The following is a 24737-nucleotide window of genomic DNA, read 5'->3' as shown; positions in this document are numbered from 1 at the left end:
AATACTGAGAAGATTCACAGATTACTCATGTGTCAGACACAGGTTCGTGCCAAGATGGAAACGGGAGCACAGTCACCCGTACGCACGGCTCCGTCCCCAGCCTGAGTATCCACGGAGAGGGCCGCAGGGGGCCGCCTTCGGAAAATCAAACCGTGCTTGTGCCGACTTAGGGAAACACGTATCACAGAAGACCCTTCTTGCCTGGCACTATGTCACAAGTGCATATGCACACGTGTGCAGAGTGTGTCTAAAAGGAACAGGGGGACAGACACTATGTCACAAGTGCATATGCACACGTGTGCAGAGTGTGTCTAAAAGGAACAGGGGGACAGACACTGTGTCACAAGTGCATATGCACACGTGTGCAGAGTGTGTCTAAAAGGAACAGGGGGACAGACACTATGTCACAAGTGCATATGCACACGTGTGCAGAGTGTGTCTAAAAGGAACAGGGGAACAGACACTGTTGTGAACGGGCCTGAACGCACATAGCCAGGGGAATAATGAGGAAGATGATGTTTGCTTTAAAGTAAGTAAGCTTAGCCAGCATCCTTCTAGAAGGTACCCTTGTCATACAGGAAACCTAGAATTGGACATTTTTATTCTGTCGTTTGCTTTTATGTGTTTAATATACATATGGAGTTGGAATATGGGAGCGGAGAGGTCATCGAGGGAAAGAGCTCTGCAGATGGACTTGATGGAAATCATCGACACTCAGATGCTCCATTCAGTGCTGCAGACCGCCTTCCCTCTGCATTCAGAGCTCCTGCGGTGGCCTCTGGCCTCATGTACTGGCCGCTCCTCCCCTCTGGTCCCCTGGCCTTGAGGGATGGGGGCCCCGCTACGGGAAGGCAGCGGACAACACTCGGGCATCACCTCCCTCTGCCCCCCCCACTGCTCACCAAGTTCTCAGGAAAACCAACGTGCAGCTGGTGTGACCAGTGGAACGCCGATTCCTCTCGCACGGACCCCACTGGCGGCCATAAACTGGTCTGCATTGTTTTCAGCCTCTGCGCCTCTGGGTTATGCGGAGTTTCGTGACAGTCTAAGATGTCGAGGGAGCGGGCAGCGGCACTCCTGTCCTTCCCGCCGCTTGCTCAGGGCGGAAGCACCGAAGGGAAGGGATTTTCGAAAGGCCGCAAACGAATCGGAGATAGGAAAGTGAGACGGCCTTTCCTGCCAGGGAACTGAAAGGACCGAGAAACCCCTTACTCGAGTAAGCAGCGACCAGGCTAGGGAGCATGGCGAGGAGGCCTGTCGGCCGTGGGCGTCGCAATCTGCAGGCACAAGACACTCCGCAAGGGACATTCCCTTTGGTAGCCAGGAAACGGCTCCCTTTCCCTCTGATAGGCCAGCGAGCCCCCTTGCTCTGGGCACGCTCCAAGCTGCCCCTTTGTTCCTACAGCTGTGGGGGTTCTTGGAGGAGAACAGAGCAAGGCACGCGACAGATCTGCATTGCGTCTCGCTCAGCCACGTGATGGTGGCAAGTCATGGCGTACCACAGTCCCATGGGAAAGGTGATTTTGTTTTCTTTCTTTCTTTCTTTTTTTCTTTCTTTCTTTTTCTCTTTGACAGACAGAGATCACAAGCAGGTGGAGAGGCAGGCAGAGAGAGAGGAGGAAGCAGGCTCCCTGCAGAGCAGAGAGCCTGATGCGGGGCTGGGTCCCAGGATCCCTGGGATCATGACCTGAACCAAAGGCAGAGGCTTTAACCCACTGAGTCACCCAGGTGCCCAGGAAAGGTAATTTTCTTAACGTTAAAATCAAACGAGAAGGCACTGGTTCTTTCTCGGAGGGGAGGGAGCAGAAATGCGGCTGAGTCGTGCTGCCAGCGGGCTCCACAGAAAAGTAAACTTTTACAGAAAACGGTTATTTTCAACACCTCCTGAGTCATTCTTTGTGGTTGAAATATCTAGGCTCTGGGACAGTCTCACTTCCTCTAATTCTGTTTTATAGGCCCCGTTAGGTTTTCCACCCACAGTGGTCAAATAAGTAGAGAAATAGTGTACAGCTCGGCTACACCTGGAAAGTCTCTGGAGGCTACGTACAAGACAGCACAAGGCACAGGAACAGGAACTAGACGGCGACAGCTGTCACTGGCCACCTGCTTGGTCACGTCGGAGAGGACAGATGCGGGAGGCTGACCAAGGGGTCTTACCCATATTCCTACGGCCTCTGCTTTTTCAATACTGAGAACAGACTCACAATAATTACTCAAGTGACTAAAAACTTAAAACTTTCCCCAAATGCATACATCTGTGCACAAGAAGCCCCGGCCTCCGGTTTCCCGGTCACATACCGAACACCTCGTTGTCTTCCGAGGCCTCCCGGGAGAGCTGGCGCATGTCCTTCTTCTTGTCAGACTCTCCTGTGCTGCTCTCTCCGTCCTGGAAACAAAACAGAACAAGACCCTCTCTTGAGATCCGGACCTTTGTCAACGAGATGGTTGTGATACCCTTTTCTTCTTAGAAAATCCACAGTTAATCACGGTCCCCTGCTCAACGCCCGGCTGTGAGGGTCTCCGGGTGCGGGTGGGCTTTCTGCAGAGGCTTGAGCTCCCGCCTCCTTTCTCTGCCTGGGCTGCAAGCACTCCCTGGGCCGTGGGTTATTTTCGTACAAAAGAAACGGAGTAGCACCTGGGATGAAGCGCACTGGCCGGTCATCATGCCTGTGCTCTGGGAGCCGAACCGCCTGGTCCCTGTTTGCGGTGCGGCGGGTGGACGCGTGGGAAGGCGCGGACTCTGAACCGGCCTTCCTTCAATTCCACTCTCGGCTGCCTGGAAGCCAGGCAGGGCAGCCCTGGTGCCAGAAGGGGCCCTTTCGGGGGCAGAAGTCCATGCTGATGTCCCACAGCACCCGGAGGACACAGAGGAGGGTCAGGTGCCACCATGGGGGCAGAAGTCCATGCTGATGTCCCACAGCACCCGAGGACACAGAGGAGGGGTCAGGTGCCACCATGGGGCTGGGCTGTCCTCTGGCCTCCCTTCTCCTCTGTCATGGAGCCCTACCGGCCGCACCAGGCGCACGTTCGTTTTAAGTTTATATTTTAAGGTTATAGGGTAGATGAGATTTTAGTTTCTTCTTGTTTACTCAATTGTATCTCATTAGTGTGACACGGAACGCAATGGCAAAAGGCCCTGCCCAGGGCACAGCAGAAAGGACCGCCCCTTTCCTCCGCATGTCCCTGCCGACCGCCGCATGTGTGCACCCCTCTGTGTCTCTGCGCCGCCCTGCATCCCCGTGCCCCCCGGCATCTCTGTGCCCCCTGCATCCCCGTGCCCCCCCCCCCGCATCTCCACGCCCCCCCCGGCAGGTCCGCATCTCCGCCACCCAGCACCCCCATCGGGCCTCCTGCGCACACTGCTCTGAGTCGTGCTTTGGTCGGTAACAGGGAACGCTTGCGGTGGCTTCACGCAGCCCACACGGCACCATCTGACCTGCCCTCATGGCCACAGCGCGCCCTGCACTTGGGTTACTCCCACGAGCACTGCCACCACGCTCTTGCCCGTGACCGCTGACCTGGTCTGCAAGTCTCTCAGTCAGGACCAGCACCGCGGGACTCACGGGCCACAGGCACAGGGCGACATGCCCAGGCTCCGGCGCCCCTTGGCCTCTCTCGGGCCTCCACCCTTCTCTGAGTCACTTTTCCCAAGTGTCTCTCGTTCCCTGAGTCTCCAGCTAGGACCGAGAGACAGGTGTCCCTCCTGCCGTACACTCTCCTTCTGAAGAGCGGGACAGGCACCGCCACCAGGGCGGTAAGTTGGGGAGCCAGACTGCTTGGGAGTAAACTCAGGCTTGGCTTTTGTTTATTAGCTGTGTGACGTTGGACAAGTCACTTAACCTCTCTGTGTGCTTGGGTTCCCTTTCCTACAAAGGAGAGGAAAAAGTGACATTGTATGGTTGTGTGCTGTGGTGGTAATGGGGTTAGGAAAGTTAGTATTTGCGAGCACTCTAGACACACTAGGCACACAGGAACTGCTCTATGGCTCTTTGTTAAGTAAAAATGGAAACTCTGGGGGAAAAGGTGACAATCCTCCCTTCTGCCTTGGCTCTAGCACCTAGCTGCCTGCTCCCCTGGCTTTGGCCTGCTCGGCTTCCCCGCGGCCCTCCTTGAGGGACTCCCGTCCTTCGCTGTCAGATCTCTGGGATGCTGGGGGGGGGGGCACGTGGCGCCAAGGGCCGATGCCAGCTGCAGGGGGGCTCTTGGGGCTGAGCTGGCCTGGCGCCATCTTGGGGACACTACCCGCCCCGGGCCTCCCCTGCGCAGGGGGACCAGACGCCTGCTGAGGGGTGGGGTGCGTGCAGGGAGAGAGATGCTCCTCGTGAAACCAGCGGGCGGTCCCCTGAGCCAGGACTGCCCGTCTCTGGACTCGCCCCTCCCTCCCCGGTCCCGGGGCTTTGAGGGGGCTTTGCTGCTTGCAACAGAAGCCGTCTTGACGAACAGGAGTCGTCTCGTGAGGAAGCCATCAATTCTTACTCCGTCAGCAGAAAGCCTGATTCAGACCAAGACAGATGCCCAGGTCGGGACAAGCACACGCAGGCAGCCAGCAGGTGGGAGAGAAGGCGAGGCCCGGGCGGCAGGGGACCTCGGTGGCCCTGGGGAGGCAGAGGCCGGCCCTCCGGATGCACAGCAGCAGCCTCTGCTCCCCAACCCCCAGGTCCCTCTGGAAGCCTGAACGGGGAACATCCCCCCAGCCAGCATTTGTAATCTTGTTCCCACAAGTAAATTCGAGCCAGCGTCATGAGGCGTGTCGATAACTGATGCCGGAACATGGTGGGGGTCTGCTGTCACCGGCTGGCCAGTAAACCAGCTTGGTGGTTCCCGAGCTGAGCTCCAACGGTCTCACCAGTAACTACTAACGGAGACCAGCGCGCTCCGGGTCACAGCGACTGAAGAGGTAACAGCGGGACAGGAATGAGACGGCATTTTCTAGCGTATTGACAATACTCAGGAAAAAGCAACTTGCAGCGTCGGGGGTTCAGGGAAACAGGAAGTCTCCAGGAACCGGAATAAACGTTCACGGCCTCTTCTGTGGGACAGAGGACAACAGAGCCAAGCTGACCCTCTGCCTGGAACAGCCCTCCCAGCCTCCTGCCCTCGGGGGCCAGGCGGGGCAGAGGGCGGGGGAAGGTATGTGGGGGCGAGGACCGCGCCCTGCCCGGCCCCTCAGCTCCCCCCTCCTCCCCGGGGGGGTCGGAGCCCCTCCCCACCGCAGACCCCCACGGACTCACTCCGCTCTCCCCGTCACACTGCAAAGTGTCCGAGAACAGGGACCTTGCCTTAAAGCCCTCTGTCCCCAGACCTCGCCACGCCTGACACCCAGCAGGTGCCGGAGAGAAAACCGTTCAACTGTTGTGTTTAAAATGGGCAACTTCTGCTTCAGCAGGGGAAGCCAAACGTGGCTGACCATGTCTTTTTTCGTATCTCCCTATTTAGTTCTGTCGGAGAACAAAACTTGAACAGAGAACACTTCTGGACCGACTGTCCCAGCAGCTGGAGGTTCATGTCCCGCGTCCTGGTGTCACGGCCCACTTTGAGGCTGACCTCAATGTCCTATTCTTCACTTAGTACAAAACAAGGATGACTGGAGAAGCAACGCCATACATTTTAGCTGCCATTTTTATTCACTGCAGGTGCATTCTGTCAAGCATCAACATCTAAAATCAGGTCCCCCCACGGTCCGTGGTGTCTTCCAGTAAGAAACGGTGACACCTTATAAACTGTGCAGTGATTACTCAGCATTTTTGGTTTGTTTCTTAAAAATAAAAGGATCAGGGGCACCTGATCAGTGGGTTAAAGCCTCTGCCTTCGGCTCAGGTCATGATCTCAGTATCCGGGGATCGAGTCCCGCATCGGGCTCTCTGCTCAGCAGGAAGCCTGCTTCCCCCTCTCTCTCTACCTGCCTCTCTGCCTACTTGTGATCTCTGTCTGTCAAATAAATAAATAAAATAGTTTTAAAAAAAATAAAAGGATCGTCCTTACTCTTGCTCTAGGCTGGGTTTGGATAAATAACAGATACTAGCAAAACACGGTGAGCTTTCAGGGTCAAAGTAAAGACCATGAAGAAAGATGAAAACTCGAGTCATGACCCGTCTCAAAGGCATGTCCCTTCTTATGCGGAATCAGAGCAGAATGGGGATATCAAAGCAGAAGGGCAGGTCTGAGTCAAGACCAGGGTCTCTCCATGTGACTTCCTTGACACTGTGGGCTGGGTCAGTGCTCGTGTGGGGCGCAGCTTTACTGTGCGTCGTGGGACGTTTCGCAGCATCTCCTGCCTCTACCCACAAGAAGCTCATGGTACCCTTCTGCTGACAACCAGGAATGTCCCCAGACACTGAAAAAATGTCCCTGTTGGGAGAAAGGAGTCACTCCTAGTTGAAAGCCACTGTTCTAGACAAAGGGAAGTATTTGCGAGGGAGCAATAATGACAAATCCATTCACGAGTGTGTTTGCTACCAATGAATTCTTTATAAAAATACTTTTTAAGTCACCAAAACTCTTTTGAGTTTAATTTGAGAGGAGGGACAACATGACCAGAATAGAGACCTGAAGGTGAGAATCAGATTTAATTTAGATCAAGTGCCCCAGTGTCAGTGGCTCTTAGATAGGAGACCAGAACACAGCCACAAAGATATAACAAACTAGACTTCATCAGAATTTAAAACTGGGCTGAAACTGATGCCATCAAGAAAGTAAAACAACAACCTAGAGGGAGAAAATACTTTCAAATCATCTGTCTGATGAGGAACCAGTGTCCAGAATATGTAAAGAGCACCTACAATTCAACAACAAAAGGACAAAACACCCAATTTTTAAAAAATGGGCGAGATTTTGAATAATTTCTCTACAGAAGACGTGCAAACGGTCAATAAGCACAAGAAAAGGTGCCCCCACATTATCCACTAGGATGGATGCAAGCAAAAAGACGGACAACAGCCACTGCTGATCAGAGAATGCAGAAGTTGAAGCCCCACCACAGCTCTAAGTGGTGCAGCCACCGAGCAAGACAGTTGACTGTAGAGTTACCGTGTGACTCATCCAATCCACTAGCAGTGTGTGTCCGTGGGAAACGGACACGCACGTCCACACAAAACTTGCCTGGGGGTGTTCATGGCAGCACATTCCTAACAGCACATGGGGAAGCAACCCCAACGCTCCCTGGTGAGAGAGCGGGCAAGAGAGTGCAGCGTCTTTTGGCAGCGGAACATATTCGTTAACAACGGGCACCTCCCTGTGGACGAGCCTGGGAAACGCTGTCCTATGAAAGCAGCTGGTGGCCAAACGCCGCGGCACAGTGACACAGACACGTCCGTGAAATGTCCGGAGCGGCCAACACTAGACGGACTGGAAGATGCTGGTCCTGGGGCCCGGGGGTCGGGGGAGGGGGACGGGCAGGGAGTGCAAGCGGGTGCCGGGTCTCTTTGGAGGTGACGGACGAATGGGTTATAGGATCAGGCCGTGGTGCCGGCTGCACGATCCTGTGAATATGCTAGAACGTCCCAAGCCGTGCACCTGAGACGAGTGAACGTTATGGTGCGTGATTTCGCCTCAACAGAGCTGTTTGTTAAAGAACAACAACATGGCCCAGGTAGCCAGGACCCGGTGAAGCCCGGGCAAGGAGCCCTTCCTCGCAGTAGCTGGCTCGTCCGGTGTGGGGACCCCATGGGACTCAGCACCAAGATCCCAGATCGGTTTTTGAAATGTGAGGAATGACAATTTTGGAAGAATTTATTCTAGTTCCTCGGCTGGTTAGTTCTCCATCGGGTGGCAGTGACTAACCTGAATGAATTTATGGACACAAACACCGAAAGGCTTTTGTCCTGCGGAGCGCAGAAGGACAGAACAATGATGTGACCTCTCCGTGAGGTGTGAGGTCAAGGCCAGGGCTCCTCTCCCGGACCCGTCCGTCGGAATGGCATCCAGAAAACACAGCGAGCCTTTCTGATGACATGAGTACGTGAAAATCCAGGTTTTGCTTTTTAAATCAAGAGAGTGTATCAGGAGAAACGAAACGCGTGTCCACACAGAAACTCGTACGTGAGCTCTTGCCCCCAGCAGGGGTCATTCAGCCGTAAGACAGCAGGAAGCTCGGACGGACTCAGGACGCCGTCCACGCCGTGAAGGCAGCCCGAGAGAAAGACCACACGCCACATGATTCTATTCACGTGAAATGTCCAGATCAGGGAGACCCAGGGACAGGAAGAGACTCCTGGTGGCCGAGGGCCGGGGCAGAGGCTGAGGGGAAAACAGCACACGCGCTTTCTGGGGTGACGTCGATATCTAAAATTGTTGAGACTGTCCCGTGGGTCTGCAAACCTACTGAAAACCACCGGCCCGTGGGCTCTCAGTGAGTGAGCCGTCCGGCCTGGGACTCACAGCTCCAGAAAGCGCGTCTGAGAAGCCTTCAGAGGTCAGCGCGCAGGCAGCTCCCAGGGGAAGGTCCCAACGTCACAGCAAGAGACCTACAGCTCCGAATTCAAGGTAGTTTACGGAGCCATCCGCTTCCAGAGCGGCTCGTGTAACGACTCAGTGTTCACACCACCGTCTCTGCCAAGACCGCTTTGTAGTGTAATTAGGACGGCGGTGCTTTTCAAATAATGACGGCAAAGACATGAGCTCAGAGCTCGATTTAAGGGTTGACTTTGAGAAGTCGCAGCAAAACAAGCATTAACTTGCGTCATGGTAAAACTGTTTATCGAGGCCCGTTGCGTAACCGGACATACTGGCTTCTATTTTAGGAACACAAATATCTTGGCATTTTTTTCCTGGAAGCTACTGCTCGATCCGCTGGTCCAGTCTTAAATAAGGAGAGTCACATAAGGAAGGGTGTGAGGGGGAGGGGCAGACAGGGACAGGGAGAGAGAGGCTGGCCGTTCGGGGCAGCTCCCAGAGTTAGCCGTAGTGAACTGCGCATTCAGTTAAAACGCACTAAAGGTAATTCAGGTAATTAAGACATTCATTCAGCTCAAAAGGGTCAGTTACATTCCTGAGAGCAGAAGAAGGGGGTGGAAAACTCAGACCCTCTTAGTTTGAAGCTGAAACCGCTTCCTTTAGTTTTATGTCATAAAAACCTCAGGGTCCTCGTTAACTCCCCTGAACATGGGACCCTCCCGGGGCCCGCACGCGCTCCTGGATCGGCCTGCTGGGAGGCGGATGTGGTGGAGAGCAGCGAGGGCTGACGGTCCTGTTTTCCTGACTGTGCCCCGCAGCCCCCCTGCTGACCAGCGGTCGTGTGGGAATGGTCGGCCTCACGGGACTTCTGTGGGCATCCACGGCCCCTGGGAAACCTGCTCCACGGTCCGGCCCTCGGCTGGCAGAGTCCACACCATCAGCCACCATCATTTATTTTACAAACCTTTATCTCCTGTTTTCCATACCTTAGGAAAGGTGGAAGTAAAATCATTCTAAGTAAAAAGCAGGTTTTAATGAGCATATTAATGCAATAAGAAAAAAGAGACAGATTCCCCCCCACCCACCCAAGAACCTGCATTTTGGCGCCTTTGCTCTAAGGGAACAAGCCGGCACTGCCCACGGAATCACTGCTTGTCTCTGCAGATGCTCTGTTCAAAGCCGGACGCCGCTGTGCCCGGACCCGGGCGCAGACCTGCCCCAGCGTGCTCTCAGGGCCGCAGGAACGAAGCCGGCTGCCTCCTGTCTCTCCTCATCCACCACCAAGATGAGTCACGCACTCCATGATAAGATCAAGTCCTCTTCGAGAATTTACATGCACAGGGGCTGAGAGGTCCAATCACCAGGAGCAGTACAACGGATCCCTCATTCGGAAAAGGCACGTGCAGGAGAAATTTTGTTTTTCAAGACACAGACCTTCTCTGGTTTCATAATTCAGGATAAAATTAAGTCAGAGTGTAGTCAGATGAAGATAAGAGTTACAAAAATATTTTGAAAAACCTCTTTATGGAGCATGTAACTCACCCTACCAGGTCACGTGGCGGCGGAGCCCCGGGCACTGCAGAAACTGGGACTTAAAAAAGAGCACCCTCTGTCTCTTTGCATCCAGACCACAGTTATAGGCTCAGGAACAAAAACATAAAAACCAAGTTCGGTTTTCTTTTAAACTCTGAAGACTTGACAAGAAAAGCATGAAATACAACATTCCTAACCAGAGTAACTAAATATTCTGCATTCCAGCAATGAAGTGAAGAGACTTCGTGTTAGAAATGGCTCATCAGAAGGAAGTGTTTATTAATGCTCTTGGAATAGCGTACAAATCTCGTTATACCTCACTTTGAAATGCACTGCACTAAACCACTTTTTAAAAGAACTAAAATGGTCCTGACGTAGAACAGCAGGGCAAAAAAAGATTTTGCATTCAATTTATTTAATCTGGTGTGTGAGGGGTGGTTCCTATAGCTCTTTTATTAATTTGATACAAAAAGAAAAAAACCCCAAGATCGGTGATTCTGGATGCAAACCACACTCAGTTCCACAGCCGTTGCCAGTGAGAACCAGGAGTGTCTCGCGCACGATCTGGAGGCGAGAGGGGCACCGCCAGCCCAGCACCCTCGGTGTCGGGGGACGGAGCGGCAGGGCAGCGAAGGCAGGAGCCCAGCGTTCAGCAGACGCGCCTCAGACGCCCGTTCCTGGTGGCCTTGCTTCATACCGACAAGGAGGCGTCCATTTCTAACTCCCTGAGATGAGCCTAGGCCAGGCGACTGTACCCGGTCAGGCCAAGGGCTCCCGAGTGCTGGCAGTGTCTGACAGCACCCCTGCAGGGGAACAGGAACAGGGTGTGCAGGGGCGGGGGCAGGGGAGGGGGTCCCTCCTGCCCTCGGTGCTGGGGTCCCCAGAGGGGTGGCTGCCGGGGGCTGCAGGCAGACAGAGTTCGGGAGTCGAAACTGTCATCTTTATTTATTTATTTTTTAAGATTTTATTTATTTATTTGACAGAAATCTCAGGTAGGCAGAGAGAGAGAGGAGGAAGCAGGCTCCCTGCTGAACAGAGAGCCCGATGCGGGGCTCGATCCCAGGACCCTGAGATCATGACCTGAGCCGAAAGCAGAGGCTCAACCCACTGAGCCACCCAGGTGCCCCGAAACTGTCATCTTTAAACGAAGCATCTGCCTTCAGCTCAGGTCATGATCTCAGGGTCTTAGGATCGAGCTCCGAATCGGGCTCCCTGCTCGGCAGGGAGCCTGCTTCCCCCTTTCCAACTCCCTGTGCTTGCTGCCCTCTCTTGCTATTTCTCTCCGTCAAGTAAATAAAATCTTCAAAAAAAAAAATTTAAAAAAGCGTCTAAAAAAAAAAAAAAACCCCACACAAAAAAACACCAAATAAAAATAAATAAATAAATATTTGACTTTGAGTGCAGAACGGCATCCCTACCTCGGAGCACAGAACCCGGGGGACAGCAGGGCCCAACAAGCAGACAAAGGAGAGGCCCAAACTGGCGCGGTTGCTCCGCGGTCAGGGCTGGCTGGACGCCCCAGCCCCTCTCTTGGGTGAGGAAACCAGCTCAGAGTGGATGCTAGAGTCTCAGGCAAAGCCCCTGGGAGACACAAAAGGAACCCAGGCTTGGGGTTGGGGAGCTGCACAAGGACAGTGTGATGGCAGCTGCGAGTGGGGGTCCGGGCTGAGGCCAGGGCCAGCGAGAGTGGGGGAGGGGAGGTGCTGCCTGTCCAGACGAGGGCAGCAGGTGCAAGGTGGCCCACGCAGGGGGCAGGAGAGGACAGCCTGGCTGGAGGGAGAGAACGTGCAAGCTGTGCTGGCAGGGCCTCTGCTCCAACACATCCGAAAACAACACTGGAGCTCGCCTTTGCTCTGAACTTGGAGACGCTGGTATTTTAAGTGTCTTACTGCAATTATGAGGCAGCACACACCTCTATGAATAACCGCGTTGTTGTAATCCTACGGTGCCACGTGTGGTTAATGTCATTACCGACTCGCCTCACTTCCTTCCTTACGACTTGAGCTTGTTTACAAACACCTTGTGCTGAAGTGTGATTAAGAACGCATTAAATGAGAGTCTGTTTTGTAGGCATTAAAAGCCGCAGAAACATAAAAATGAATTTTAACTAGGCTTTTCTTTAACGATATGATAATTAAATTAATGAAGGCACCAAGTTACCAATTAGGAGAACGACACGTTACAATCCCCCAAGTGCAGAGCAGAGCAGGAGCGGGCCTGCGCGCAGCCGCCCAGCGCGTCCCCCGGAGTCTGGGGCTGGCGGGCTCGGAACATCGCACCAGCACCCTCAGAAAGATAATTTTACACAAACACAGTCCAGCACAGAAAATCTCTGGCTTCCAAATTTAAACTTCAAAAACCACACCGCTAAAGTCGCAAGTGAGAAAAGACAGGAGACAACATTCTGAAAGTCAGACTGTTCGGTTTCATGTCGTTAAAAGGACTGTAAGACGCTTGTACTGAGTATCAATAAGTCCTTCTCCTTCCTCCTTAAGAAGCTGGGAGTCTTCCTGTGAAAGGACAGGTCTTCCCTGTTAGCGACCAAACCGAAGCCCTCTGGAGACGGAGGGACGCAGTGGTGCTCCGGAGCCCCGGCGCGGCTGACCAGCAGCACTCGGCCAGCAGCTGACTGAGCGCCCGTGACGACGGCAGGGCCAGCTGGGGGTGGTGACCACAGGACCTCTCACGCCTCCCAGCGGCCGCCCCGTCCGAGAGCCGCCGACATCACCAACGGCCCGTGCGGGACTCTCGGCCCAGCCATCCCCGAGATCACGTTCTCAGCCGGTGTAAATCCAACACGGAGCTTGAACGCTGGTTCCTGCACCGCGCGCCGTGAGGAGCGTGCTGCTTCCTCCTTACGCACCCGCCGAGGGCCAGATCTCGGACTCCCCCGCCCGCCGGACCCCCGCCCCCGGCCCCCGGCCCCGGCTCTCTCACCAGAGCTGAGCCTCACGCACCTGGGGGCGGAGGAAATAGGGAACAACACAGAAAGAAGTCAGAAACGAGGAGAGAAAGCCCTGTGCGTCCAGCTAAGAACAAGACGAGACACAGTCTGTCTCATGGGAGCCCCGGGCTCCTGTCTCAGGCCATGGGCCGGCCCGAAGCCCAGGGAGGTAACCCGTGACGACAGAGAGAAGGCAGGGCTGTGGGCCCGGTGGCCTCTGGTGCACAGTCTGCCCTTAGTTTTACACAAAGAATCATTTTACTGCTACATTGTTTCTACTCAATAACTTGTGTTAAAATTATCTCTTACACCTAACAGCTGCTGTGGCCCAAAGATAGCAGCGGCAAACTGTGGCCACAGTTTCTGATGGAGACTAACTTTGCAAACAAGCCTTTGGGAGCCTCAAGAGCCAGAACATGAGCATCTCTCGGGGTCAAGCCCAGAAAGCAAAGCGGGAGCCATGGGGGTCCTGAGCCTGAGCCTGAGCCCGAGGCCCCAGTGTGGCTGAGGGAACGGGTCCTGCACAGTGCGGTGCATGGCCACGTCCGAGGTAAGGGGGGCCAGGCGGGGGCTGAGCACACGTGATTGCGCGCGTGCGCGCACACACACACACACACACACACACTCCCGGCCCGGCCTGCGGACCCCACGCAGGTTTATGCTGCCTGGGGCACTGCTTCATAACCAGCCCAGTGTTTTATGATGGGGTGTTGACGGGTGGCTTTGTTCCTTGTTACTAATTACACCTTATTTATGTCTTTAGTAATCACGTGTGTTTGTAGACTTGTTGCCACCCCAACTGACAAAGGTGCGAGCATTCTCCTGTATCAGATGAAACAAACTACCCACTTCTATTCCTTAAGCATCAGAATCCAGCTTAGGGTCCTGTCTCTCGGTTGGTCCTAAGGGCAGGAGCACTGCTGACTCAGCACGTTCTAGGCTCTGCTGGAACGTAAAGCTTAGTCGGACGGTTTTCTAATGTCAGTAACAAATTCTGCATCTCGGGACGCCTTGAGGGGCTCCGTCAGTGAAGCCTCTGCCTTTGGCTCAGGTCATGATCCCAGAGTCCTGGGATCGAGTCCCACATTGGGCTCTCTGCTCAGCGGGGAGCCTGTTTCTCCCTCTGCCCCTCACCCTGCTTGTGCTCGCTCTGTTTTTCTCTTTCTCTCTCTGACAAATAAATAAAATCTTAAAAAAAAAAAAAAATCCCACATCTCGAACAGAAATGTCACCAGCATCCCCAGCGGCGGGCGCTGTGCCCGTACCCCCTGGGGACAAACCCCGGCTGGTGGGTTCCATGTATTCCGCCTTCAGAGGCGGCCCTGGTTCTCATCAAGCACGACTGGACAAAACCCAACTGTGAAAAGGTGTTTCACGTTACCTGCTGCGATCTGTTCTCAAGTCACTCACAGGCCCACTCAAGAGTTTTCCGGAAGTAAAATAAGAAGGTTATTGACTATGACAGGTTTCAGAATGTTTCTTTCCGAGGGCGTGTTTTCCACATTATTTTCTCTTTTTCAGGCGCTCGCTGCAGTTCTTTTGGGATAAGTCGGGAGAGCCAACCGCAGCGTGCATTAAAGCCCGAAGCCATCCGTCCACACGTGTGCTGTTGTACGTGCGCGGGGCTGAGCTCTGTCCCGGGTGGAGCACGGGGGACACAGAGCCTCGTGCTGAGCGGGGAGGGGCGTGTGGGAGCAGGCGCACTGGTGGCGGAAGCGGAGAGCGCCCTGGCGCCCTCCTGGGCAGCTTCTGGTATTTGTGTGTGTGTGTGTGTGTGTGTGTGTGTGTCCCCCGACTTCAAGGATTTCACTCTCTGCATCCAGTTGGAGCTTCTGCATGAAACTCAATGACTCTGAGAGAGACCAGAGTTCTTTTCATAGACAAAATGGATCGATGCTTGGTAGGATTTCAGGAGGTCTGAGAACCAAGGTGACCTGGACGGAGGGCCCAGGAGGCCGCGCTGCCCCTCCATACGCATGGCTATTGACGTCTAAAGTATTTAAAATTCAATAAAATTTAAAATTTGGTTCTTCAGGGACTCTAGCCACAGATCACCTGCTTCTTGGCCACCTGTGTCGGGAAGGTCATCCGATGGTCCACAATGGGGGTGGAGAGGACTGCTTTACGGTGTGTGTGTGTGCGCGTGCGCACGAGTGTGAGCTAGAGAGACCGGGACAGGCCAAGGGATACGGAGTGAATTCTGGAACTCTGCGGAAGACACGCTACCATGGACGCCCGCCGGAACCCCACTAAGGATTAACTCCACGTGGCTGAGGTGTTTCTCAATCTGATACAGGCCTGTGAGGATGTACCTTCCACTTTCCAGATCCCTAAGCTTCTAAACAGATATGATTCACTTAAGAACGACCTGAGTTCTCAAAAAGCTTTCTTTATGCGACTTGCCCAAGAAAACAGAAATTACACACATATGGGTCTAACGGCGGCCCAGGTGCCACAAGCCCATCAGAAAGGTAAGTATTTCCGGGTGAATTCGGCACCCAGCAGCCCCGCAGCCCCGCCACACGATGCTGCAGGCTGGGGTCGGGGTGACTGCAGGAAGTGGCTTTCTCCGTAAGTCCATTTCCCATTCTGCGAAACAGCTGTGGTGACAGCGTCACTTTGCATCAGAAGTGTAGGAGGACGTGTGGCATCGGGAGGAAACAGCGCCACGGCGTCTGGAAGACTGAAAGGCTTGGGCTCGGTCCCACCATGCCCTTCTCCCCATGGCACGGACAGCACCCTGCCGGGGTTTGCAGGCCGTCACCCGGCCCGGGGCTGGCAGAGGGCGGGGTCCCCTGGGCACACTCCCCCATGGGCTGTGCGGGGAGGGGACGCTGAGGGCACGGCTGCCAGCAGAGCTCGCATGAGCTGGGCCTTCAGTGAACCGAATTTCTGTGTGGGGAGGAGAGATGACGGCAGACGGCCTCTCCCCCTAATGATGGCTTCAAACAGGACGACTTCCCACGCCCAGGCCGGCGCGGCCAGAAGAGCGGCTTCTAAATCAGGGAAAAGACCCGGCGGCGTCCCACAGCTGGGATGAGTTGCAGGATGTAGGACTCCGTCAAGGAAAGGCCTTAAGGAATCACCCCGTGGACGGACAAGGGCGGCCCCCGCACAGCTGGGCTGTCAGTCCTTTCAGAAGAGACGGATTCTCCCACCAAAGCGAAGACGGTCCACACGGGACGGGAAGTGCCGTGTATCCGCAAACCAGCGTCTCGTTTCTCGGTGTCGTTCGTGTACGTCTGGAGGGTCTCGTCAAGCGAGTGCGTTTTAATGATGATTGAAGACACGGACGCCTTTCTGGGGGACGTGGTTATCCCTGGAGAGGCAACGTGCCGCTGCGTACTGCCCGCGTCGGGGCGCGCTCGGCTCCGAAAAACGGCGGGGCGAACTGATCGGTCTGACTGGAAACCAGACGGAGAAGTCACTCCCCACTGCAAGGTTCAGGCATGAACCTACACTTTGCAGGTGCTCAGATTTTGGTTTTCAGTGTGGTATATTTGTCCTTAAACCAATGAGATAGAAACATCCAGAAACATGGGGAACTTGTGAGCCAGGTATGGTGGCAGGGAAATGCAGTCCCACGCTGAGTGAACCCCAAACCCAGGAGCCCAAGTAACATGGTCTCTCTCCTGCGTCCCTGTCGTACACGGACCCGACACTGAGGACTGGTCACAGCCGGTCACATGCAGACCCCACGCTGAGGGCCTGCTGCAAATGGACAGTCTCTCGCGAGGGGCAGTTGGTCCAACACCTTTCATTCAAGCCGACAAAAGGTCCTGAATCCCCGCCGTAGCCAGGTGACACAAATGTCTTCTGTCCCTTGGCCAGGTTCCCTACTGGGCTCCCCAGGGCCATCTGCCAGGTAGGGCCTCCCCAAAGGCAAGGGGGCTATTTTTAGCCCGTGGACCCAGTTTTCTTCCAGGAGCCTCCACGGGGGAGGCCAGAGCATGTGGCGAGTCTCAGCCAGACCCGGGGCTGAGGCAGCGAGCACGGGTGCCCTCTGGGGCCTCCAGGGCCACGGGGGCGCGTCCTTCCTGGGTCTGCCCGATCCCCAGCATGGACACAGACCGAGTGACAACGTGCTGATAAATTAGTGAGCCTTCTTAAAACCCCAGGGAACCAAAGGCAAAATAGGGCTTTCTTCGTTTCCGAAGGCTGGGAATGACTCACGGAAACAGTCCCGTGGCCCCTCCCGTGGCTGCGGTCTTTCTCCCTCACGCTCACCCCCAGATGCTCTGCTCCGTGCCGGGGCCACGGAAACGGGGCTCTCAGGCCGCCCTGCCCTGCGTCCTGCTCCACCAGCCACTAACGTGCAAGGCTGGGAAGGCGGCCGTCTCTCTCTTTGCCTTCTGGAACACACTCCTCCCTCCGGCATCCCGTCCTGTGCTCTTCAGGGGGACAGAGAGTGCGGTGGGAAGACCGCGGGGTGCTGAGTCACGGGGGAAACCCGTCGCCGAAGGTCCTGCTGGGAGGGGACTCCTTCCTGGCGCTGGACAGAGGCCCCGGCCGGAGCAGGGAGTCACACCCACCCCGACACGGGACGGGTCCTCGGCAAGGGTGTGGGAGGGGAGAGAGACAGCCCCGCAGAGACCCTCTGATCACAGGTCAGCCCAGCACCCTGACACAGACACTGCTCCGACCGTCCCCCACGTCCAAGTGGGCCGCACAGAACCCCTGCGGGAGCACACAGGAGTCCACAGCAGCGCAGCGGCCCACGGCGTCTCCTTCTATTCTGGTGCCCGTCTAAATGCCACGGATCATCTCAGACGCTCACTCGGAAAGCTGTGAAACCCTTCTCTCCGGTGACAAGAACAAAAAACAAAAAACAAAAAAACCCTGCAGAGCTTTACCATGTAACGATCACCGGCAGACACCAGTGTTCTTAAATCCCCAATATCTTAACCGTCCAAATGTTAAACATCAGCTTTCAGAAGCAAGAGTGCAAGTATGGACCTCCCCACAGCTCCACCATCTTATTTTGGGAGAACTAACAAATTAAGAGCGTGTTTCAGTGACTCACAACGTCAAACAAGGAGAGAACCGCGAGTCACAGAGTGGTTTTTAGAACTGGGGCCACGAATCCATCGTCAGGAGACTGCGGTCCCCCAGGGTCAGAGGTGGCCGGTCTGCACGGGTGGCTGCTGTCCACCCTCACCTGCGGTGGGCGGAGACGCGGCTCCGGGTGTGGACCCTGCCCGACCCGACTCGCAGCTCAACGCCACTGCCGTTAGAACGAGGCGATCAGTCGTCCAGTTTGAGGTTTAAGAATCCAAAAGTCACCCCCCCATTCAGTATGAACTAAGATCATTAATGTGTTGATAAAGTCAGTCCCCCCGTCAGCAGTGAAGGGAGGATCCAAACCAGTAAGGACATTACAGACAGCGAAGTCCCTTTAGTTCCTCTTAGGCCGGAAATCATCTGTGAAGACACTCGCTAATGCTGTAGCTCATGAAGGCAGCACAGAAGCGAGAACGGGGGGAACTTGAAACAAGTCTGGAGAAGGACCCCCGGCTGATGCAGGAAAGGAGTCCAAGCAGGAGCAGAGAAGGACCCCCTGCCGCTCGGGTCACGGTCATGCACTGCAAACCCTATTGCAAGCAAGCGTGGCGGAGGGGCTGGAGGGGCTGTTGCCCAACCCCATCCCAGGGCTTCTGGAAGCACTTTCGTGTGCGAGTGGCAGAGGGGGTGGCTGGCCCTCAGCTCCAGGACGGTCGTGAGCCCCGACGCGTCCTGACTGTCACACACATAAGGCTCCGTCAACATGAAGTACCGAAGCCGGGATGAGATTTCCCATCCCTGCCCCCACAACAGGAGGGTTCAACGTTCCACACACAGGGTCAGCCCCGTCATCACCTAAAATGACCCTTGATGGTAGAGAAGGTCCCAGACGGAGCATGAAGCCACCAGGAGCCTGGCGACCGGCGGCCCCGGGGAGGTCAGGAGCCAGAGGCTGAGCCTCAGTTCGGACACATGCCAGGGGTGTAGGGCAGCGCAGAGCACCGCCCTCAGCAAGGGGAGCCGAGGCCGATACAATGAGTGGACGCCGTGCGGGAAACAGGGTAACTGCTGAAGACCTTGGATTCGGACCGTTTTTATGTGCATTCTTCCCTTTTGCTTATCGGTACCTTCTAAGCGTGTACGGTGACCGAGTGCGCAGGGACGGCGGACAGCGGGCCCCGTGAGGGCCAGCCCAGTAAGACTGTCATGGGCTGGGGTCTGGGCCGAGACGTGCGGGTCTTGGTCTCTGTGCTCAGGGCCACTCTAGACGTTTCTGAGGCAGGGGTAATCCCCCCCAGTTTCCAAGGGAGCCCTGCAGCCAAAGTCGGTATTGAGGGGTCGTGCTCAGTGACTAACCGGCCCACGTCTTACCTTGTCGCCCTTCTCCGCGCTCAACTCCCGCTTTCCCGCGTGGTTTCCCATCCTGCGTCGATGAGCTCGTCAGAAGCTACGAGAAAAACACAAGGCGTTGGCTTCAATACCCTCGGAGTTCCTGCAGTTTCAGTCAGAGCAACAGTCCTGGGAGATACACCTTGCCCATCTGAGACGAGAAAATGAAAACCCCCGGACGTGAGACACCGGAAGCCGCATGAGCACGTTACACCTCGGCTTCTGATGCCGACCACACTGCAAGGACGTGGGACCCCGGCCAATCGCCACGCCCTGCTCAGTAACAAAGACTCCTCCGTGTGTTTCCTCATCCTGGACAAGGAACCCGAGTCCAGACCTCTCGTGGGCAGCGTCCGCCCCCGGCGTAGCGCCAGGGCGGGTCCCATCTCCTCCCCGGGTGCGCTGAGCCGCGCTGAGAGCAGACAGGGCGACACTCCTGAAAACGAACGGCCCGCCTGGGCCCGCTGTTATGGGAATCATGGGGGCACAGACACTGCAGGGTCACACTGAGGACGGCTCATCAGACAAGTGAGCATCCCAACAATGCACACCATCGGCGAAGAAGATGAAGTCAGCTTAAAAAAAAAAAATCTGTTCTTCATCTGTTTTTTCTAACATAAACTTTAGCAGCATATTCATGGTTTTTTCACCCCCACAAGGCACAAAAGTGGAGGATTTACCCACACTCATTGTATACCAATTGCTCACCCACGCTCATCCTTGGCCCTGCGATGACCACCAGGACTATGTGCCCCATCACCGTTGACCATCCCCTGGGCTCAGATGCTGGTGTTTAAGGACAGGTATAAGTGTCATTGTTCATGAGGAACTCTTTGTTTTCAACATGTGACAACCATGCCCTGCTGAACGCGAAGCAGCTGTCCTTGAAGGGTAGAGGTGGGAAGGATTTCTCGATGGTACATATGCCCGGATAAAAGGAAAGTCGCACTCCCCAAGAGGGGACAGGGAACTTGCTTAAGATCTGAAGTTTTCCAAAGTCTCCCACAGTCCTGGGTGCCTCTGAGTGACCACGAAGGATGCCTTGGCCCTTCTCCACGAGGACCCCAACGGACGGCGGGATGGGCGAGAAAGGAAGCGATGACATTCTCGAGTGCCCCTCCCAGGCTGTGTGAGTCCCTGAGCAGCTACGGGTCGAGACCCTCAACAGCCAACACCCGTGGAGAGAACAGCCTTCCCGCCTCACCCTGTACACGGAAACCAGGCCAGGCGATGGCACATCCCGTGAGCCCGGGGAAGCGAAGGATTCGGTGAAACAGAGATGACGAATTCCGGTTAATCAACGGCAGCTGTGGTGGCAGTGAGACGTCACCCGCTGAGGAGAACCGGTAAATTCCGCACGGTTCCCGCATGAGAGTGAAGAAACCCCTCGTGTTTAAGAATGTACGATTTTAAGGATGTGAGTCTACCTCCGCAGGTCACTCCAGCCTCCAAGGTGGTTCCACCGTCTGTCTACTGAACCATTTAAACCGACCATCTCAAGACCCTCACGGGCGAGATGGAGGTGAGGCACACAGTACTCCACGTGACAGGCACAGAGAGGGAAAGAGAACTTGCTTTTGTCCTCTTGGGGTCTACAAAGTAGTCAGGGAGTATGAGTGGGTGTGTTGTCCCAGGAGACGCGGGTCTGGAAGTAGGGAGCAGCCATCCCTCTGAAGTTTGGCTACTTTTCGATTCCTCGTAGGGTTTTAACTAGATATTGAGAACTTGCAAGATGTGTAGAATACACACACTAATAAAACACTCGATCTCTGTGGATCTCCCTCCCGTTTTAGAAATAAGAATGGGTTATACAAAACTAAACACAGACAATAACAGAGATGGTTAAATATCTATACCGCCCAGAGCAATCTACAGATTTAGTGCGATCCCTACCAAAATACCAATTGCCTTTACACAAAACTAGAACAAGCAATCCCGAAATCTGTACGGAACCACAGAAGACTCAGAATAGCCAGAGTGATCTTAGAAAACAAAACTGGACACATCACAATCCCAGATTTTGAGACGTATCACTGTACAGTACAGCAGTAATCAAACTAGTATGTTACTAGCACAAAAACAGACACACGGGTCAATGGAATGGAATAGAAAAAGCCCAGAAATAAAACCATGATTACACGATCAATTCATTCCGACAACGGAAGCAAGAATATGTAGTGGGAAAAAGCCTCTTCAGTAAACGGTGTTGGGAATGCTGGACAGCTCCGTGCGGAAGAACGGACGGACGACTTTCTCACACCACTATCTCACCCCGAAAGTCCAAGTTGTTGGCTTTACAAGAAATTAACTGGTTTTGCCCATGTTCTGCAGAATGGATGAAGAAGATGTGGTCTACATGCAATGCCGCATTACACGGCCACCAAGAAGAGCGGAATCTTGCCATCTGCAACAACACGGATGGTCTGGAGGATGAGATGGTAAGTGGCGTAACTCAGAGAAAGACGAATGCCTTCTGGTTTCAGTCACTCGGGAAACTGTAGAAACAGAGCCGGCGAACAAAGGGAAACAAGAGAACAAACGAAGAAACACTGAACTCCAGAGGACACACGGACGGTCCCCGAGCGGAGGGGCTGGGGAGGGGCTAAACAGGGGAAGGGGAGAAAAATGAAACATTGGCAAGAAGACTTCATTTCTTTTAAAGCCAACGACTTGGACTTTCAGGGTTTCCTTCTATCTGAGCGTAAAGAACCTCACGTCACCAACCGTGTTCTCCCCTGGGCAGCGCATCTCCTGCCCCCTACCCCTACTTCCTCCAGCCGGTGTCTCCTCCCCCTCTCCCCAGAGTGATGTTCCCTCCTTCCAGAAAATAAATCTCGAAGACTCTAACCTAAATCAGAATCCTGTGGGGTGTGTAAATATTTGGGGGCTTGTGGACAAAAGTGGAGCTATTTTTGGACAAAGGGCGTTTGAGGCTGAAATCCAATGACAGACGTGCGCCCCACCCTGACCCTCTGGGAGAAAGGTAATGCTTCTTCCAAGCTGGTCTGTCCTGATCCAAACTTCCTCAAACTCCAAAGCAAAACTTGAGGCTGCCCTTGGGAGCGTTGTTCCTGAAAGATTTAATCCATATTCAGAAAACTCAAGACTACCGGACCTAGGGTAGATGGACGTCACAAAAGTCCAGGTCAGACTTCTGAATGCATGCAGAAGCAGTTGGAGTGGACCGCCTCTCAGATTAATAGCAGGAGAATTTATTTTACACGAACCACTTTCTGTAGGCAGCTTCTCGCATTAAATCACAAGGTGCACTCTGGCCCAAAGAGAATGACAGGGCATGCAAGGGGAGAAGTGACATGGGAACGGTGATTAGAGCCTTCGTCACGGACTGGGCCTTCCAAGGCACCCGAGGTGAAGGGGTTCTTGTAGAACGGCGGGCAAAGCCACGGCATGCACACGAGTTCGGGCGGTGGCTTTGCTGGGTCTCACTGCACCCTCGTGAGCTAGCAGAGCGGGACGGGCAAGGGCGAGGCACGGGGACGGGGAGCTCACTACTGCCCGCCAGCCTCCCGAACACGCTGCGAAGAACCAGCCGCAGACCAACCAGTGGGACACCGGCCGGTCATCTTTAGTCCACTGCATTTTTTTTTAAGTTCACTTATTTATTTTTTAAGTCCTCTCTGCACCCAGCGTGGGGCTGGCACTCCATGGGCCGGACATCGAGAGCCGCCCGCTCTCCCGACCCGGCCAGCCAGCGTCCCTGTTCCCTTTCACTTCTGCAACTAAGCGAACAGGGAGAGCGGAATTCTGAACGTGTGGGATGCTGCTCGGAGGCCAGCGCGCTCTGAGGAGTCTTGAGTAACGCGAGAAGCTTCTTGTGAAATAATAAAAAAAGGAAGTGGGGGTGGCGGGCGGGGAGAGTAGAACTGGAAGCAGAAGACCTCGGTGTGCACGGGGCTGGGGGCTGCCTCACGCTGCTTAGGGTGACGTCCCGTCCCAGAGGGGAGGCCTGCACGGTCCCCCGAGGCTGCGGGAAATCTCCATAACGCGTCCGTGGGCACCGACGCGGCAGCAGCTCCGCGGCTGACACCCCGCGTGAGCCGTTCAAGGTCACAAGCCGTTCAAGGTCACAAGGCTGACTGTGCGGCCTTCACAGTTCAGACTTCACCCCCCTGCAGCCGACGCTCCCCGCGGGCCCCGTGGTGGAGATCCTGAAGGACCCACAGACGAGCCCCGCCGCGGGCGGCCGGGAGTGGAGGTGCGCGGCAGGGCTGCCGGGCGGGAGGACACGTGTGAACACAGGGCGCCGCCGAGGATAGGGTTGGCTGCGTCCGGCCACGTCCGGCTGGGCTCGGGCACGTCTGAGTGGGGTGCCGTCCAGGCCGGTGCTGTGCGACTCCGTGCAATCAGCCCCACCTCTCTGAGCCTCCCATTCCCTTCCGGCGGTGAGACACAGCAGCTGTGGGCTGGTTAGAGCGAGGGTCCGTCTAGTCACCCCTGGTTTCTGTCCTCGGGTCCCTCCCAGCAGGTGCACATGACCGTGGCGGGTCGAGCAGCTGCAGGAATGCACGGACCCAGCCGTGGGCATCCGCTCAAACTGTCCAGGTCGAGGGAAGAGAAGGGGTAAGGACACTGGCAGCCCCTGAGGAGCCCAGGAGTGGTGCCTCACAAGGAGCCTGAAATGAGAGCTCAGGCCCCCTGGGGGACCAGCCTGACCCAGGAAGTTGGGCAAGTGCTGCTGGTTCAAGACGGTGCTGAGTGGGACGGCGAGGAGTCTGCCAGCTGCAGCCGCAAGCGACAGCCGTCCCCGGCTTCAGAGGAGCCTTCAGATCCTTGCCCAGTGTATGTTCACAGGCGGGAGGGTGGCGGGGACCTGACTGTGAGACAGAGAAGGTCCTAGACATCGCCCAGACCCAAGCCTTCTGGAACGCAGGGTTCCTGGGGGCGCAGAGAGGCCAGGGAGCCCGGGGGCCACAGTGCCTGGTCAGAGGCCATGCGGGAGCCACTCTCCCTCCTCACTGCCTCGGGGCTCAGAGCATCTACCTTCTAAGTCATGTAATTAGAGGAACAGCCCTGTGGCTTTGTTCCCACTTCACAGCTGAGAAAATAACGTTTAGAAGACTGAATCTCGCTTCGAGTGGTTCATGACTTTAGGAAAATATTTTACTTAGAAATTGGGATTTTTAATGTATTATAAATACGTCTTACATGGACAAAATCACTATAGGTCTAAGATATACATTTCTATTACTAATGAGCACAATACAAAGACAGACCTGTGGCAAGGAGCCTTGAGAACAGGGACGGCGAGGATGTACGCCCGAGAACACTTACCTGGGGACACGCGCTGACTAACGAGAACAGGGACACTCCTCAGCCGAGGCCAGAAAGCCCGCACCGACGGCGCAGAGCCCGACCACACGACCAACACGCCCGCCCTCTCCTCCCGTCCCTAGACAAAGGCTTGTAGTTCCGTAAGGTGCCGGACGCAGAATGAGACCAACAGGGCATTAATTACAAC

At 55.1% G+C, this 24737-nt stretch overlaps 1 protein-coding gene and 2 long non-coding RNA genes across 11 annotated transcripts in view; 1 reads left to right on the top strand and 2 right to left on the bottom strand.

Annotated features, from left to right (window-relative positions):
• MBP (myelin basic protein) overlaps positions 1 to 24737 on the bottom strand; it is a 100802-nt gene that overhangs the window by 62832 nt on the left and 13233 nt on the right. For 8 of the 9 annotated variants that reach the window (XM_082699348.1, XM_082699353.1, XM_082699354.1 and 5 more), the window contains exons 2-3: positions 19241 to 19316; positions 2299 to 2386 (exon numbers count right to left, since the gene is read on the bottom strand). In XM_082699348.1, the coding sequence (XP_082555474.1) occupies positions 2299 to 2386; positions 19241 to 19291 (139 nt within the window). In that variant the 5' untranslated portion in view covers positions 19292 to 19316. Of the gene's footprint in view, positions 1 to 2298; positions 2387 to 19240; positions 19317 to 19966; positions 22102 to 24737 lie in introns of those variants that run through there. The other variant, XM_082699351.1, reaches the window with a different exon arrangement.
• On the top strand, positions 2980 to 5969 carry LOC309848160. Its single transcript, XR_014302864.1, has 2 exons — positions 2980 to 5130; positions 5437 to 5969. It is a non-coding gene; the product is annotated as an uncharacterized lncRNA (long non-coding RNA).
• LOC309848159 lies at positions 10184 to 12191 on the bottom strand. Its single transcript, XR_014302863.1, has 2 exons — positions 11134 to 12191; positions 10184 to 11004 (listed from the first exon to the last, which is right to left on the bottom strand). It is a non-coding gene; the product is annotated as an uncharacterized lncRNA (long non-coding RNA).

Source organism: Mustela nivalis, assembly GCF_964662115.1.
Source record: "Mustela nivalis genome assembly, chromosome: 14".
In the NCBI taxonomy this organism is placed as follows: domain Eukaryota; kingdom Metazoa; phylum Chordata; class Mammalia; order Carnivora; family Mustelidae; genus Mustela; species Mustela nivalis.
The sequence above is the reverse complement of the archived record's forward strand: the minus strand, read 5'-3'. Positions and strand labels throughout refer to the sequence as shown.